Below are 15,488 nucleotides of genomic sequence, written 5' to 3' on the forward strand. Positions count from 1 at the left end.
TTCCCCCCGATTGGTTACTTCCCCATTGATCCTGCCTATATATATATATATATATATATATATATATATATATATATATATATATATATATATATATATATATATATATTGGGGATAAGGGATAAGGGGATAAGCAAAATGAGATTTTTATATCTTTTACATTAGAGCTCCAATTTTAAATTAAAAAATTTCCGTGATTAACTGACATTGTGTAAATTCATAATATATATATATATATATATATATATATATATATATATATATATATATATATATATATATATATATATATATATATATATATATATATATATATATATATATTGAGTTAGGGTTTAGATTTAGGATTTATATTGAGTTTTTAACACGAACGGTATAGAGTTTAGGGTTTAGGGTTTAGGGTTTGGGGTTTTGGGTTTAGGGACTAAACCTAAAACACCAAACCCTAAACCCTAAACCCCAAACTCTAAATCGGGCTAAATTTTGCATCACAAAACATAAAAAAAAAAAAAAAAAAACGTTAACATTCTTCACGATCAATATTATCTTGAATTATTTTTGTCGATCGTTTTATTGCATAAATAACAACATTTATCACGAAGTGTCTTTTCTAAATGTTCATATTTTCGTGTGATCTTGATGCCTGAAAAAAAAATTTGCTTCTCCCCGATTGGTTACTTCCCCATTGATCTTGCCCCTTATATATATATATATATATATATATATATATATATATATATATATATATACATACATACATACATATAAAACTTTAAAATTATTTTCACTAATTATCATTTAATTTTCATAATAATGATGTCATTATTATTTTATATATTAATTCTACTTAATTAAAAAAAATTAAAGAAATACAAATAATAACACCGACAATATATGCATGCCGATTTTTCATTCAATAAGGTTTTAACGATTTTAAATTATATATACAAAATAAAAATAAATACAAATCGATAATACTATTTTACTGATTTACATTAAAACATTAATTCTAATTAAAAAAAGATACAAAATCAAAACAAATAAATACCCAGAATACATAACTACCCCAGACACAACTTTTTAACAAATTGTACAATCTTTTACAAAATAACACATGATTACATATACAAACTTTGAAGTATATTGTACAACCTTCATATAATAGTTATTGTATTTTAAGCAAACTTTATTATTATTATTTAGACAAAATTTCATTCATCGTCTCTGAACTTTACATCAAATTTGACTCCTCGTCCTTTTTCTTTTTTTTGTGCATCCCTCGTCCCTAATGTATCGCAATTCTACATCTCTCGTCCTTTTTCTTGACTCCTCGTCCTTTTTCCTTCTGTCAATTCTACATCCCTCGTCCCTAAAAAGGACGAGGGATGTAGAATTGTGATACACTGGGGACGAGGGATGCACAAAAAAAAAAAAAAGGACGAAGAGTCAAATTTGATGTAAAGTTCAGGGACGAGAAATGCAATTTTGTCTATTACTTATAATAATAATAATAATAATAATAATAATAATAATAATAATAATAATAATAATAATAATTATTATTATTATTATTATTATTATTATTATTATTATTATTATTATTATTATTATTATGATTATTATTATTATTCAAATATGAGTTCTCTTTACGGGATTAATTACGTTACATATGTATCAGAAATACAGGTCTCAATAAAAGATTGTAATGTAGGTTTTTATGACAAGGAAAACAGTAATTGTGATGAAAATTGGAAGAGGGTGGTGAGAGAATGAATGTAGTTCATTTATTTTGATCAAGTTAAGTACATCAATATATTTGTAAAAACAACGACAAGTTTTTTAGTCGGAATCCGTGATTCCATGGGTCATTAAACTAAATGACTTCAACATTTACATTCACTTAATACCTAAAACATATCATTAAACTGTTTAGTAAAAATAAACCCGTGAACTGTGATTTCACGGGCCATTTCACTAGTAATTTCTATAATCCCTCACTTTAATTGAATTGATAGGGAGTGTAACAAGACAAAATTACGCTAGTCGTTATTGAGCTTGTATCCGACCTTCTTAGGTAAAATTAAACTTTTTTCTTGCTGGCGTAGTCTCTGAACTTTTACTTTGCAACTCCGGTCGTTCCTCCGTCTATATTCCGTTCAATTTTTCTGTTATCTTATCCCATGTGCAAGATACATGAAGGTATTTTAGTCTTTTTATGAATTTTGTCTAATTTTTTTTATGAATTTTGTCTAATTTTGTCAGGGATGATGAACGTAATCTTATCTAATTTTAATCTTGTTCTACCCTTTTCCATTTCTTCTTTTAATCATTCATTCGTGCTTCATTCATTTTACTAAAACATTAAAACACCATCATTTGAAACGCGAGATCCAAATTCAAAACTAACTATACAAAAATCAGATATGAAAACCAGCATAAAAAACATGAAGTAGAATATTAAACAAGCATCAAATATATGAATCAAAAATTGAATAAGGAACATCAGTCATGTTTGAATACTTTGAACCTCAGATCCACATAACAAACAGAAAATTTAATTGAGCCATGTGTCATCATCAAGCTTTTCCCTTTAATTACATAAACCGTTCCATCCCCTAAACTTTCGCCACTTCAAAAATAAAAGAAAAATAACCACGATGAACAAAGCGACGAATTAAAAATCGCAAATCAATATTCATATTATTAATTAATCGAGGAGCGCAATCGTTGATCAAATCGACTTCATGATTTCCTACACAACAGATTTACAATATTCCAATTTAGATTAATTTCAGATCTGACTCCTCCAAACAATTGAGGATCTTCGATCTGAAGCAAAGCCAACCAATTTCGATATGACGCGAACAGATCTAAAGCAAAACCCCCAATTTGTTTTTATTTCTGGATCTGATTACGTCAGCGATTTGATTGTATTTTCTGAAAATTTATTGATTTGACACAAGAGATGATGACTATGGATCTGATTTTGTACAATGGATCTGATTTGTGGATAGTTAGTTTTGAATGTGGATCTCAGGGTTCCAAATAATAAAGATGTTTTAATGTTTTAATGTTTTAATGAAATGAATGAAGCATAAATGAATTCTTAAAAGAAGAAATGGAAAAGGGAAGAATAAAATTAAAATTAGACAAAATTAAGCTTCGTCGCCGCTAACTAAATTAGACGAAATTGATAGAAAGACTAAAATACCCTCATGTGTCTTGCACATGAGATGAGATAACAGAAAAATTGGACGAAATATAGACGGAGGGAAGACCAGAGTTGCAAAGTACAAGTTCAGGGACGAAACCAGTAAAAAATAAAAGTTTAAAGATGATCTGAGAAGACTGAATACAAGTTCAGAGACGAAGAGCGTAATTTTGTTATGTAATAATTAAGACAAGTTTGGAATCCACATCACTTTCGTGTCCATTAATAAACCAATACATTACAATATAGAACACTATGTGCTAGAAAAAATTCGATACCACCAACTTTTTACCTTACCAATGGGAAGGCTTTACCATGAGTATATATTATGCATGTGTGAAGTTTACATTATAATTTAGGATATATATATATATATATATATATATATATATATATATATATATATATATATATATATATATATTATAGACAAAATTACAAAATTACATTTTTGATCCCTATGGTTGTAAAAATTGTACAGATGATCTTTTTTTTTTAATTATCAATTTTGATATGAAGGATTTTAAAGTTTTCAATCGTTCATTTAAGATTCCGATATTAACAATCGTTAAAATTTTCTATTAAGTAGAATCATATGCACAACACATGAGAGTATTTTCGTCACTATTCTTTCCATCTCTTTTAAAACTTGTGTTTCATCTTCAAATAAACTATAATTTTTTGCCCTCAAAATTTGTGTTTCATCTTTTAAAATTTGTGTTTCATCTTCAAAACGAACATATTAGATGACCTTCAAATTGAATAGATATGGCGATGGTTGTGGATTTCTTTAGAAGTGGCGGTGTTTTTAGTAGATGGAAACAAGCCCGGAGTCAAAGCTATGTCTCAATCACTGCCATTGACCCTCCACTGCCGAAACTATAACTTGCAACTTAGCTCCATTTATGAATTAATGATGTGCTTTGGTAAAGATTTACACAAAATGAAACTAACAAAACGAGTTTCTTGCGGTGTCCATATGTAAATGATGTTATTTTAATTTAACTAATTTTATTGGATTTGTATAAAAGAAGAAATTAGGGTTTATGTTTGTGGTATTTAGATGTTGAAGGAGATGATATATAAAGATCAGAAATTAAATGGACAAAAATATCATCATGTGGGGAGTTAACAGAATTCAACTAACGACTGTTAGTGTCGGGGATTTAGTTGAAATGCTTAGAAACTTCAAGGTCATTCAATTCGAAAATGAGAAAAGGTCATCCATGCATTTTTTATTTATTTATTTATAATTTTTTTTTAATGCAAATTTTATGGACCAACGGCGTAAATTTGTGTATTTTAAAAGTAACTACTCCGATATATAATTTTAATATGAGTTGATAAATAATTACATTTTGAGTTTAAATCTATACTCGAGATAATCTTTACGGGTAACTCCGGTGGTCAATCGCTCCGGCCTTTGATATTTAAAGTCCAAAAACTATACATGTCTATTGATCAAGTAAATAGTTGTCTAAGTGCAAGTCCGGTGAGGATTGGAGTAGATCATTGACAAGTCTTCAAAGTCTTCAGAGTACGTAACAAACCGTAATCAAGATAAAAATATTGAGTTGGTGGTTAAATGATGATCATCGAAAAGGTGTGATGATCATGTAAACCACCATGAGAAATGAGAGGTTAGAGAGACTCCTTAGGGAAATCGTGTCTAATTTTTTTTGAACGGCTGTATTAAGGTCATTGACGGGGGCCATTAGTCAGCCACCCGATCATATCCAGAAAGTCACAGGTCATGCTCACTTCCTACACTCGTTAGGAGAAAACTCAGGATATTGCACCGAAGAAAAACCCTCTGAGGGAACCTTGCTAGGTTTGGGCAGAACCCACCATTTGCAAGAAACTCCCAGAGGACTCCATAACTAATTGCAAAGTAAATTGCATTATGAAATCCTCACTTGAGGCTTCAACTCGAAACCTCTCGAACATCAATGAAAGAGCTGTAACCACTCAGCTAAATGGATATGGTTGGGAAACCATATCTAATGATCCTTTTGAGGGTTTACCCATCAAGTTAGTGAGAATGCGCTGAGTTGTTGTGATGACCAAACAATGCAGCTTAAGTGTATCTACTGATAATCACTTATTATAGTAAAAGTCTAAGTGGAAATACTCACAAATTCTCATTACTAAAGTGATGTACCTAATTACTTCAAAAGGAATAATCTTTGAGGTAAACGCATCACTAATTGATTTTAACAAGCAAACAACTTAGAGTCCAACTTAATCCTTCCTCCACTAGGACCAATAATTTACATGTTTAACATATAACTCCGGCTGAGTTTTTGTCAAAAACTAATTGGCGATAGAGTAATTAGTAGCCAAGAACATATATACAAACATAGTACTCCGTAGCTAGCTTGTTTTAACTTATATCTACCATTTTAATTTATTACGTATTATGCTATATATATTTGTTCTTTTTTACTAACTTGATAAGCTGTATTACTTATTTATATCTACTATTATAAGTTACTCATCTCCAAGATTCTTATAGCTAAAATTTCTGACATAAATTAGAAAAAATCCAAAACGCATGCATCCAAGAAGACTACTTTTCAACTGTATTAGTATATATACCACCAGAAGCCACTCTGTAGTCACAGATACATAACTCGAAAATTCAGAAGCATGTCTAAAGAGTGGATTAAGCGGGTGTATGTTCGTACCAAGCCTTTCATTTTCATGATTTTCTTGCAGACTTCATATGCGGTTAACGGATTAGTGGTTAAGTCTGCACTAAACAAAGGCTTAAATCATTACACTTTTGCTGTTTATCGTAACGCGTTTGCAGCTCTCTGTTTTGCTCCTTTTGCTTTCTTCTTTGAAAGGTATGATCTTTCATGTTACTTCTTGTATGTCATCATTTTTTTTATCTTTGCTTTTTTGACCCAAACAGGAAAGTTAGGCCAAAAATGACTATTTCCATCTTCATCAAGATTATGGTTCTGGGACTACTAGAGTATGTATTCTATAATTTATATACTTTTTGCAAAACAATGAAAAATCTTCATTCTTGTAAATTGTAGCATGTCTTTTTTATTAATTTTCAAGTCTTAATTGCTACAGAGTATTTTTTAAGCGTATTTAATTGTCGAATAACGGTTGATATTGTACAATAGGCCTGTGATAGACCAGAATTTGTACTATTCTGGAATGAATTTAACAACGGCAACCTTTGCAACGGCTATGTGTAACATCGTTCCTGCCATTACTTTTGTTATGGCTTGGATATTCAGGTATTCAATTCTTGTTCACTAATTAGTTAGGTACTAAAGGGCTTCCGGCCTAGCGATATCACGTTAACTCATGTGTTGTGAACAGAAAAAGTGTGTTTGTTGCTCAAAAAAAAAAAAAAAGAAAAAAAAAATTAGTCAGGCAGTTTACTACGTCTACGTGTAACTGTTTTTGTCAACTATTGTTGGGGTCTCTTAAATTGGAAATTATCATTGGTTCTTCAAAGTAACAAAATTTTTTTAGAGGCAAGATTTAAAGTAACAAATGGCCTGGGCTTGTTTGTTTTTGTAGACTTGAGAAGGTGAAGATGAAGAGTTTACATAGCCAAGGGAAGATCATAGGGACATTAGTGACGGTTGGGGGAGCGATGATAATGACACTAGTAACGGGGCCCGTGATCCAATTTCCATGGACACATCAGCATACGCTTCATCAACAATCTTCGGTTAACACGAAAAGTTCTCATGATCAGATTAAGGGATCTCTCATGATTACTGCTGGTTGCTTTTCTTGGGCAAGCTTTGTCATAGTCCAAGCAAGATAAATTTCACTCTGTATATATGGTTATCATTTATGAATTTCAAGACCTCGAACGCTAGGTGTCAATGACCGGTTCAGGAAATTTTTTTTTTTTTTTTTTTTTTTTTGACGGGGCAAAATGTTAAAAAATAACTACAACTATCCTAATAGTGTTTGACACTTTTTGAATGAGTTTTTCACACTTATAAGTGTGAATATAAGTTGGAAGCGTGGAAAATATGGCGTCAAAGACTTTGATGTGTGAAAAAATGTTACGCCAAAATTCTTAAGTGTTATTAACTTTTTGACATTTTTAAGTGTCATTGGTTTCCTTTTTTGAAGCTTTCAAGTGTTACAAATTTTGTAATAATACTTATAAGTGTCAAAAACATGTCAAATTATTCACGTTTTAAAGTGTCAAAAATAAAGAAAGCGTCAAAAAATGAAACTTTTTATTTTGTAGTGAATATAATAACTTACGATGTTGAGCTTTAACATATAAATACATTAAAAAAAATTCGGTCTTCGGGGGCGGTTGACCAGTTGCTCTACGCTGCATCTGCCCCTGTTAACAGTGATTAGCTGAATGTTTTTTAAGTTCGGTATTGACATACGTTTATCATTTCGAAACGTGGTCATTGATAATTATTGTGATAAATTTCTTGAAGAAGGTACTGCACCTAGTTTTGGTAGCAAAAATGTTTTTTATTTTGATTGTTTGATGGTAAAAAAAAAAGGCACTGACATTGAAGTCATATCCGGCTGCGGTTTCTCTGACAACGCTCGTATGTATGATGGGATCATTGGAAGCGTCAGTACTAGCGCTTGTCGCTGAGAAGGGGAACGTCTCGATCTGGTCGCTTAATTGGGACGTCAAACTATTTGCTGCACTTTACAGTGTAAGCAACAATAACTATACTTGTATCGATTCCATACTAGTTATCAGCTGTATCAATATTAGATCGTTAGATCTATTTTAATTTAATTTTTGTTCATTGCCACAAATCATATTGACATTCAATTCATCCATAATCTTTAGAACTAGTCTGGGTCCATCGCGCGGGCTCTTGGTCAGGTTTGAACGTAGTTAGTTTCGTTTTGTTGGAAAAATTATTTCGAGTCTAACGGTGCTGTGAAAAAAATTTAACTCGCGACGAGCAGAAAGATACGGCTTGTCCTAGTGTTTAGCGTTTTTTAAAAAAATGTCCGTTTCGAACGTACTTTTATCGTTTTGTTCATAAAATTATTTCGAGTAAGACACTGTTGTCGGAAAAATTTAATTCGCGGCGAGCGGGAAGATACGGGCTGTCGTTGTGTTTAGCATTTTTTAAAAAGTGTCCGTTTCGAACGGTCCTAGTTTCGTTTTGTTCGCAAAATTATTTCGAGTTTAACGGTATGATTGGTGAAATTTAACTCGGCTCGAGGAGGAAGATACGGACTGTCGAAGGGGTTGGTAGGAGTTTGTATTTTAATTTAGAAAATTGACAGTTTACATCCCTAGAGTTTGGGGTAGTTTTTGTAAGCTGTTTATAGTTAAGGGGGGAGTTTTGAAGTTTTTGAGTGTAAGTTTTGGTCAATGACGTTTTGACCAGTTTATTGACTGGGTTAAGTGTCAAACGACACAAAAAGTCATGGGTTTTAGTATGTAGTAGTAGTAAAGGTTAAGGTTAATTAAAGGTTAATTAATAATTAATAATAATAATTAATTAATAATTAATAATAATTAATAATTAATTAATAGTTCAAAGGATTTGAATCTTTAAATGGTTCAAATGATTATATAATGAATTGATGCAGGGAATAGTGTGTTCTGGATGCGCATACTACATTTCAGGACTAGTAATGCAAGAAAGAGGACCGGTTTTTGTGACAGCTTTCAACCCTCTCGGGATGGTAATTATCGCCATTTTGGGGTCTATGGTCCTAGCCGAAAATTTGAACTTAGGAAGGTACTATACATTTCTCAATCTCCACTTGTTTCTTGTCTAACTTTATCTGCGCCCTCATTGAATAAAAATGTATCACAAAACGAAATAATATACATAAAGCAGTTCAGAATACAGAAGTTAAATTATGTGTACATAAAGCTAAAAGCAATATCTTAAGAAGATTAGGGCTGGAAGACAATAATTATTCGAATGAATGAACTTTGTTTTCCTAAATTATCTTCAACTGATCTGTTTTAGCGTTCTTGGAGCGATAGTTATCGTTGTTGGGCTATATCTGGTGATATGGGGTAAGAGCAAGGACCAAAACCAACAGGATCACAAGACAACACAAGATCAATTACAGAATGATGCTGATGAATCTTGTGTAAAAGCATCTAGTGATCTTGAATCTGTTTAAGGACTTGGTTGTATTTCTTTATCATTTACGGAGTATATGTTGTTCAATTGTGTATACTACTTACAGATACTAAGTTATTTTTTTGCAGTCGTATTAAACTTTTTTTCATTGTTGTAAATTAAAAACAATATCATGTTATGATTAATCAGTTTTATTAATCATAAGTTTTAGTTATGATAAAATAAGTGTTGGTTTTAGACTTCTAGTAAATACTATTGAAATGACCCGTGAAATTATGGATTTGTTTAAACGAAACAGTTTAATGATATGTTTTAGGTATTAAGTGAATGTAAATACTAAAGTCATTTAGTTTCATGAACCGTGTAACCAAGGATTCCGACTAAGAAACTTGTCTTTATTTTTACAAACATATTGATATACTTAATAATTTGGTCAGAATAAATGAACTACATTTATTCTCCCACCACCCTCTTTCAATTTTCATCAAATTACTATTTTCCTTGTTATAAAAGCCCTAATTACAACATTTTATTGAGACATGTATTTCACATACATATGTAACGTATTTAATCCCGTAAAAATGTAACGTATTTAATCCCATAAAAAGAATTCATATTTGAATAATAATAATAATAATAATAATAATATAATGGTTACATAATTATAATTGTAAATATAATTATAATTATAATAATCATAATTATAATTACAATAATAAAGTTTGTTTTAAAAATTGAGTATTTATATTTTAATAATAATTATTAGTAATAATAAACGGAAGGTGATTCTCACACACTACTTTTTGATCCATAAACATTTTTTTCTCATAAACTTATGCCCCTAGATTAATATAGGGAGTTGAACTTATATAATTATTGTAATTATACTTAAGGGTATAATAGGTAATTAGGTGTATATGATTTAAAAAATGGTGTATGAAGATTACATCCCATAACAAATTCCTCTTGAAATTTTTTCAAAAATTAAAATATAATTATTATATAAAAGTTGTACAATATGCTTTAAAATTTGTACATGTATTCATAGGGTGTTTTGTAAAAAAATTGTACATTTTGTTGTAAAGTTTGTACATATGATCATGAGAGTGTTTTATTATAAGGTAGTACATAATGTTTCAAATATTTTACATATTAATATATGGTTATGGGGGTGTTTTACCCAAGGCCGTCTCTACAATTTAGAGACCCTAGACGAAAATAAAAATGGACCCTTATACACGTTAAATTTTCAATACGAAAATATTTTCAAGACAGCCGTAACAAAATTTTTTATTATCAAATATTTTATTTAATTTACTTAACTATTCGACAATTGTATATATATTAAAAATTTTGAGCCCTTCTAATTTTTGGGCCCTAGGCGGTTGCCTATGTTGCCTATGCCCAAAGACGTCTCTGATTTTACTATAAGGTTGTACATAATGTTTCATATATTATACAATTAACATGTCAATATTTATATTAAATATAATTAATTTTTTTAGTGACAGTATCATGAGCGCTTAAATTTTTTTCTATTTAAAATTTTTTTTAAGCTTAAATAATTCTTATTTACGACATCCATTATTATTATAGAAATTTATTAGATATTACAGATACATTGTTAGTTTTAGGTTGTTGGAGCTTTGGCTTGGTAAAACAGTGAAGTACGTGATTAGTGGGTCACGTTTCAAGAAGAGAATTAATAGGAAAGTAGTTAGTGATAATGCTATGTATTTTTGGGTATATACACGTTTTCTTACCAAGAACAAAATTATGACAGAAAGTTTTTCTCCTTTTCCTTTTATGTCATCGATATGTGCTTTCTAGTGTGAGTCTCATCTGACCCCGTTATTTTGTATCTCCGACTGTGGATGTTTTCTTTTTGAAAACGTGTTCGATTTTATATAAGTTTTCGTATCTTTAGACGGCAAAATAATAGACTATAAGCATAGTCTATGATGTGCTTTATTGTGTTAGCTTCGGTTTGTATCGTTTTAGTTAAGATGTGGGTTGATTCTGTTGTCGATTATGCTTGTTTAGATTTTTGGTCTTTTTTCGATTTGCGGTTTTCTTTTAGTGTAGCTGAGTCTTGATGTTAAATAGTCATAGATTGCTCTCGCTTTCTAGGTTCGAGCCTCTTCGATAACTCGTATCTCTGAGTTAAAATCGTTTTGTTTTGAAAAACGATTTCGTTTCAATATGAGTTCGCGTTATTTTTTATTTTATTTTTTTAAAATAGAGTATAATCATATTAGCATTATTAGTATTCACATTTGACATTATTAAATAGAAATTAGAAAAGAAAAAAAAAAAAACAATTATAAAGAACAAGTCCAGAAAAGCCTAAGAGTCTAGGCCTATCCTACTTTGGCCCAATCCCACCCGTTCAGGCCTTAAAGCTACCGATAATGGGTCGATGTAGGCTGTAACCTATCATCCTTTGCCACGAATAATCTGAAAATGGAGCAAGCTTGTTGGTATGATAAAACTATTTTTTAATTTTTTTTTTACCATTTCTCGATTTCTCGATTTGTTGATATAATAAATTATTAGTGAAATAACTCGTGAAATCACGGGTTTGTTTAAACGAAACAGTTTAATTATATGTTTTAGGTATTAATTGAACGTAAATGCTAAAATCATTTAGTTTAATGACCCGTGAAATCACAGATTCCGACTAAAATAATTTTTCTTGTTTTTACAAATATATTGATATACTTAATTTGGTCAGAACAAATGAACTACATTTATTCTCCCACCACTTTCTTTCAATTTTTATCACAATTATTATTTTTTTGTTATAAAAGCTACATTACAACATTTTATTGAGACATGTATTTCGCATACATATATAACGTAATTAATCCCGTTAAGAGAACCCGTATTTGAATAATAATAATAATAATAATAATAATAATAATAATAATAATAATAATAATAATAATAATAATAATAATAATAATAATAATAAAGTTTGCCTAATATTGAGTATTTATATTTTTAATAATAATTATTAGTAATAACAAATGTCTCTTTAATTTTTTAAAAAGAAATTAAAATACAATTATTATGTTGTACAGTATGCTTTAAACTTTGTACATGTGTTCATAGAGTGTTTTCTAAAAGATTGTACAATTTGTTTTAAAGTTGTACATATGGTCATGTGGGTATTTTTTCATAAGGTTATACATAATGTTTCAAATATTGTACATATGGTCATGGGGTGTTTTACTATGAGGTTTTACATAATACTTCAAATATTGTAGATGGTCATGGGGGTATTTTAGTATAAAGTTGTACATAATGCTTCTAATATTATATAATTTAAATGTTAATAAATTTATAAAAAAATAATTAATTACTTTAATAACATCATCATGATGGGTTTAAAATTTTTTTCCCTTTTTTTGAATTTTTTTAAAGCTTGAATAAGCATTATTTATGAAATCATCATTTTAGATATTTATATGATACTATAGATAGATAGATTGAATTTGAAAACTCGTATTTATAAAATACGGAGTACAAGGTAACAAGGACAACCAAAATCCTCATGGACCCTTTAATATCCATTTGATTTAGCTTAGGGATAGCATCGGGTCGGGTTTAGGTAATCTCAGACCCGAACCTGATTAGAAAAACTCGTTTCAAACCCGGACCCAAACCCGTCGGGTCCCCATTTAGTTACTAACTAGCGAGTATTCGGGTCCCCATTTACTTACGAACTATTGGATAAATGAGTTATTACACGGGTATTCGAGTCTTTTTTCTGGTAAATGGGCCGAGTAATCGGGTATACGGGCCGAATAATCGGGTATACGGCCAGCTAATCGGGTATACGGGCCGGGTATATGGAATCGGGTCTTTTTCGGGTATACGGGCGGGGTAATCGGTTTTGTGTCTAAAACCAGACCTGGACCCGAACCCGCGAAATAATTAAAAACTATCTCCATACCCGACCCTAGACCCATTTACCCTGCCCGAATCCGGCCCAATTGGGTTTACGGGTTTCCCCATTTATACGGGCTTATTATTATTTTTTTTTTTTTTTTTGCTATATAAAACCACACGGCAATTGCAACCCATAGTCTTAAAGTTGAGTCAAATGAGTCAAATTTTTGGTTCAATTGAGTCTTCGAAAAAAACTAGACCTGACAATGTAAACTAAAACTTAAAAACTGTCTAATAAATTTTTCTCCAACCTATTAAGTCTCATACAATATATAAAATACAACAACAACAACAACAACAACAACAACAACAACAACAACAACAACAACAACAAAACTCAATACCACATGATTGGTGTATGGAATACGTAAGAAGTAGACAATTATTCCCCTATCCGAGATAAAAACAAGTAATTTCTTCACCCAGAGTGAAACACTTTCAAAAGTAGAGAAAGTCATCACTCTGTATTCGACAGATAAAGAGATTGCTTCCGAGTAGACATCCGGCCAATAAGTAGGAACTAAAAAAAATAGTATAGTGAAATTAAAAAATAAATAAAGATGCCATGAAAATGATAGAATCAAATTTCCATGGGTTTTAAATCATGCCTAGAATTCAATTTAGGCTTTAAACGGCAGTCAAGTCGCCAATAAATCGACGCTTCATGTTAACTCAAAAATAGAGCCGAATTTCAATAAATAGAGACGAGTCTAATGAGTCTTGTGAATTGGTCAAATGAATCAAACATAATAAGATTTATCCATCAGTCATTTATGAAAGCATTAATGGTTATATCAATTATTATGTATGTTAATATTTTCTCACACACACACACACACACACATATATATATATATATATATATATATATATATATATATATATATATATATATATATATATATATATATATAGTAAATAATAATAACTAAAACAATATAATAAATGTAAAAGATCAAATGTAAAAGTATATGACCTGTTTGGACCCATTTGACCCATTACCCGTTTTGACATGTTATCCAAACCGACCCAACCTGACCCGTCACCCATTAAAATTTTTACCCGTTTGACCCATGATCCATTTTAACGCAAAACCGTTTTGACCCGTTATTCACACCGACCCAACCTGGCCCGTTTTCCATGTATAAAACACTCCAACAAATATAACCTTACCCGTTTGACCCATGATCCATTTTAACGCAAAACCGTTTTGACCCGTTATTCACACCGACCCAACCTGACCCGTCTTCCATGTGTAAAACACTTCAACAAATATAATCTTGTAAAACAACTAAAATATTCTAGATCATGGCCCAAGTATGGTTTGTTTATTACGAGCCGACTCGGCATCAGCGGCTTCGTGTCGCACTGGAGTGATCTAATATGTGATTCCGCACTGGAGTGATCCAATATGTGATTCCGCATGTCTATCCGTTTCCTTTTCAATACTGATCGTGAAACAACATGAGCAGCAGGATGTTGATGTCCGAAATTCGAAGTGAAATTTTTGATTTATCCATTTCTAGTCGTCATGGAAAAAAAAGGTGGAAAGAAGAAAGAAATTATTTTCTTTTTTCTTGTCCAAGAAAACTTACATTAATATCTACATATTCAACAGTACTGTTAGGACTCCGAAGTTGTATAGTGTTAATGTGAAATAAGCTTAATTGATGGTTCCTTAGAAGAGGGCTATATAAGGAACCTAAGTAGTACTAATTAGATAGCCATTGCATTGTAACTGAGTTCTAGAAGCTGTGGAATGTAATTTGTACCGATTCTCTCTCTTACCGAATCTCCTTCTCACCTACCGAATCTCATTCTATCTTACCGTTTCTCTCAATCTCAACATGATCTGACCTATCATTTGGTATCAGAGCTTCCAGGGAGTGATATTACATCACTAGATCGATCCAGAGATTGAAGATTACAGAATCTGAACACTCTCGGTATTTTAAATCAGACTCGGTATAATCGAATCTGATAATCTGAAGTTCAGATTCCTGTGATAAGTTCAGCGAAGGTGTATTAGGTTGATTAGAAAGAGTTTTGATCATCATTACAGCTTTTTAACATCAATTATGGAGAATCAGGTTGATTTTTAGAGTTTGTGGCTAAAACTCTCGGTATTCATCATTTCTAGCTTGATTCTATAGTTAAGTAAAGATTTGAGGTTTCAGTTGTGATCGTGAGGTGTTTAATCACATTTCTGACGGTTTAATTTCATCAATTCTTCAAGTTTTGAA

At 30.8% G+C, this 15,488-nt stretch overlaps 1 protein-coding gene across 1 annotated transcript; it reads left to right on the forward strand.

The window, feature by feature from the left end:
* The first annotated feature begins 5,786 nt into the window (after window positions 1-5,786).
* LOC139893579 (WAT1-related protein At2g39510-like) lies at window positions 5,787-9,416 on the forward strand. Its single transcript, XM_071876749.1, has 7 exons — window positions 5,787-6,060; window positions 6,129-6,191; window positions 6,352-6,468; window positions 6,758-7,001; window positions 7,723-7,884; window positions 8,783-8,934; window positions 9,172-9,416. Exons 1-7 carry the CDS (start codon window positions 5,861-5,863, stop codon window positions 9,329-9,331), a joined length of 1,098 nt encoding a protein of 365 aa, XP_071732850.1. The 5' UTR covers window positions 5,787-5,860; the 3' UTR covers window positions 9,332-9,416.
* The last annotated feature ends 6,072 nt before the right edge of the window (window positions 9,417-15,488 follow it).

This window comes from Rutidosis leptorrhynchoides, chromosome 2, assembly GCF_046630445.1.
Source record: "Rutidosis leptorrhynchoides isolate AG116_Rl617_1_P2 chromosome 2, CSIRO_AGI_Rlap_v1, whole genome shotgun sequence".
NCBI classification, from domain to species: Eukaryota; Viridiplantae; Streptophyta; class Magnoliopsida; order Asterales; family Asteraceae; genus Rutidosis; species Rutidosis leptorrhynchoides.

Coding starts and splice junctions, on each gene's coding strand:
- LOC139893579 (XM_071876749.1), top strand. CDS start 5,861: ATGTCTAAAGAGTGGATTAAGCGGGTGTATGTTCGTACCAAGCCTTTC. Junction 6,061..6,128: donor TTTGCTTTCTTCTTTGAAAG/GTATGATCTTTC, acceptor TGACCCAAACAG/GAAAGTTAGGCCAAAAATGA. Junction 6,469..6,757: donor GTTATGGCTTGGATATTCAG/GTATTCAATTCT, acceptor TTGTTTTTGTAG/ACTTGAGAAGGTGAAGATGA.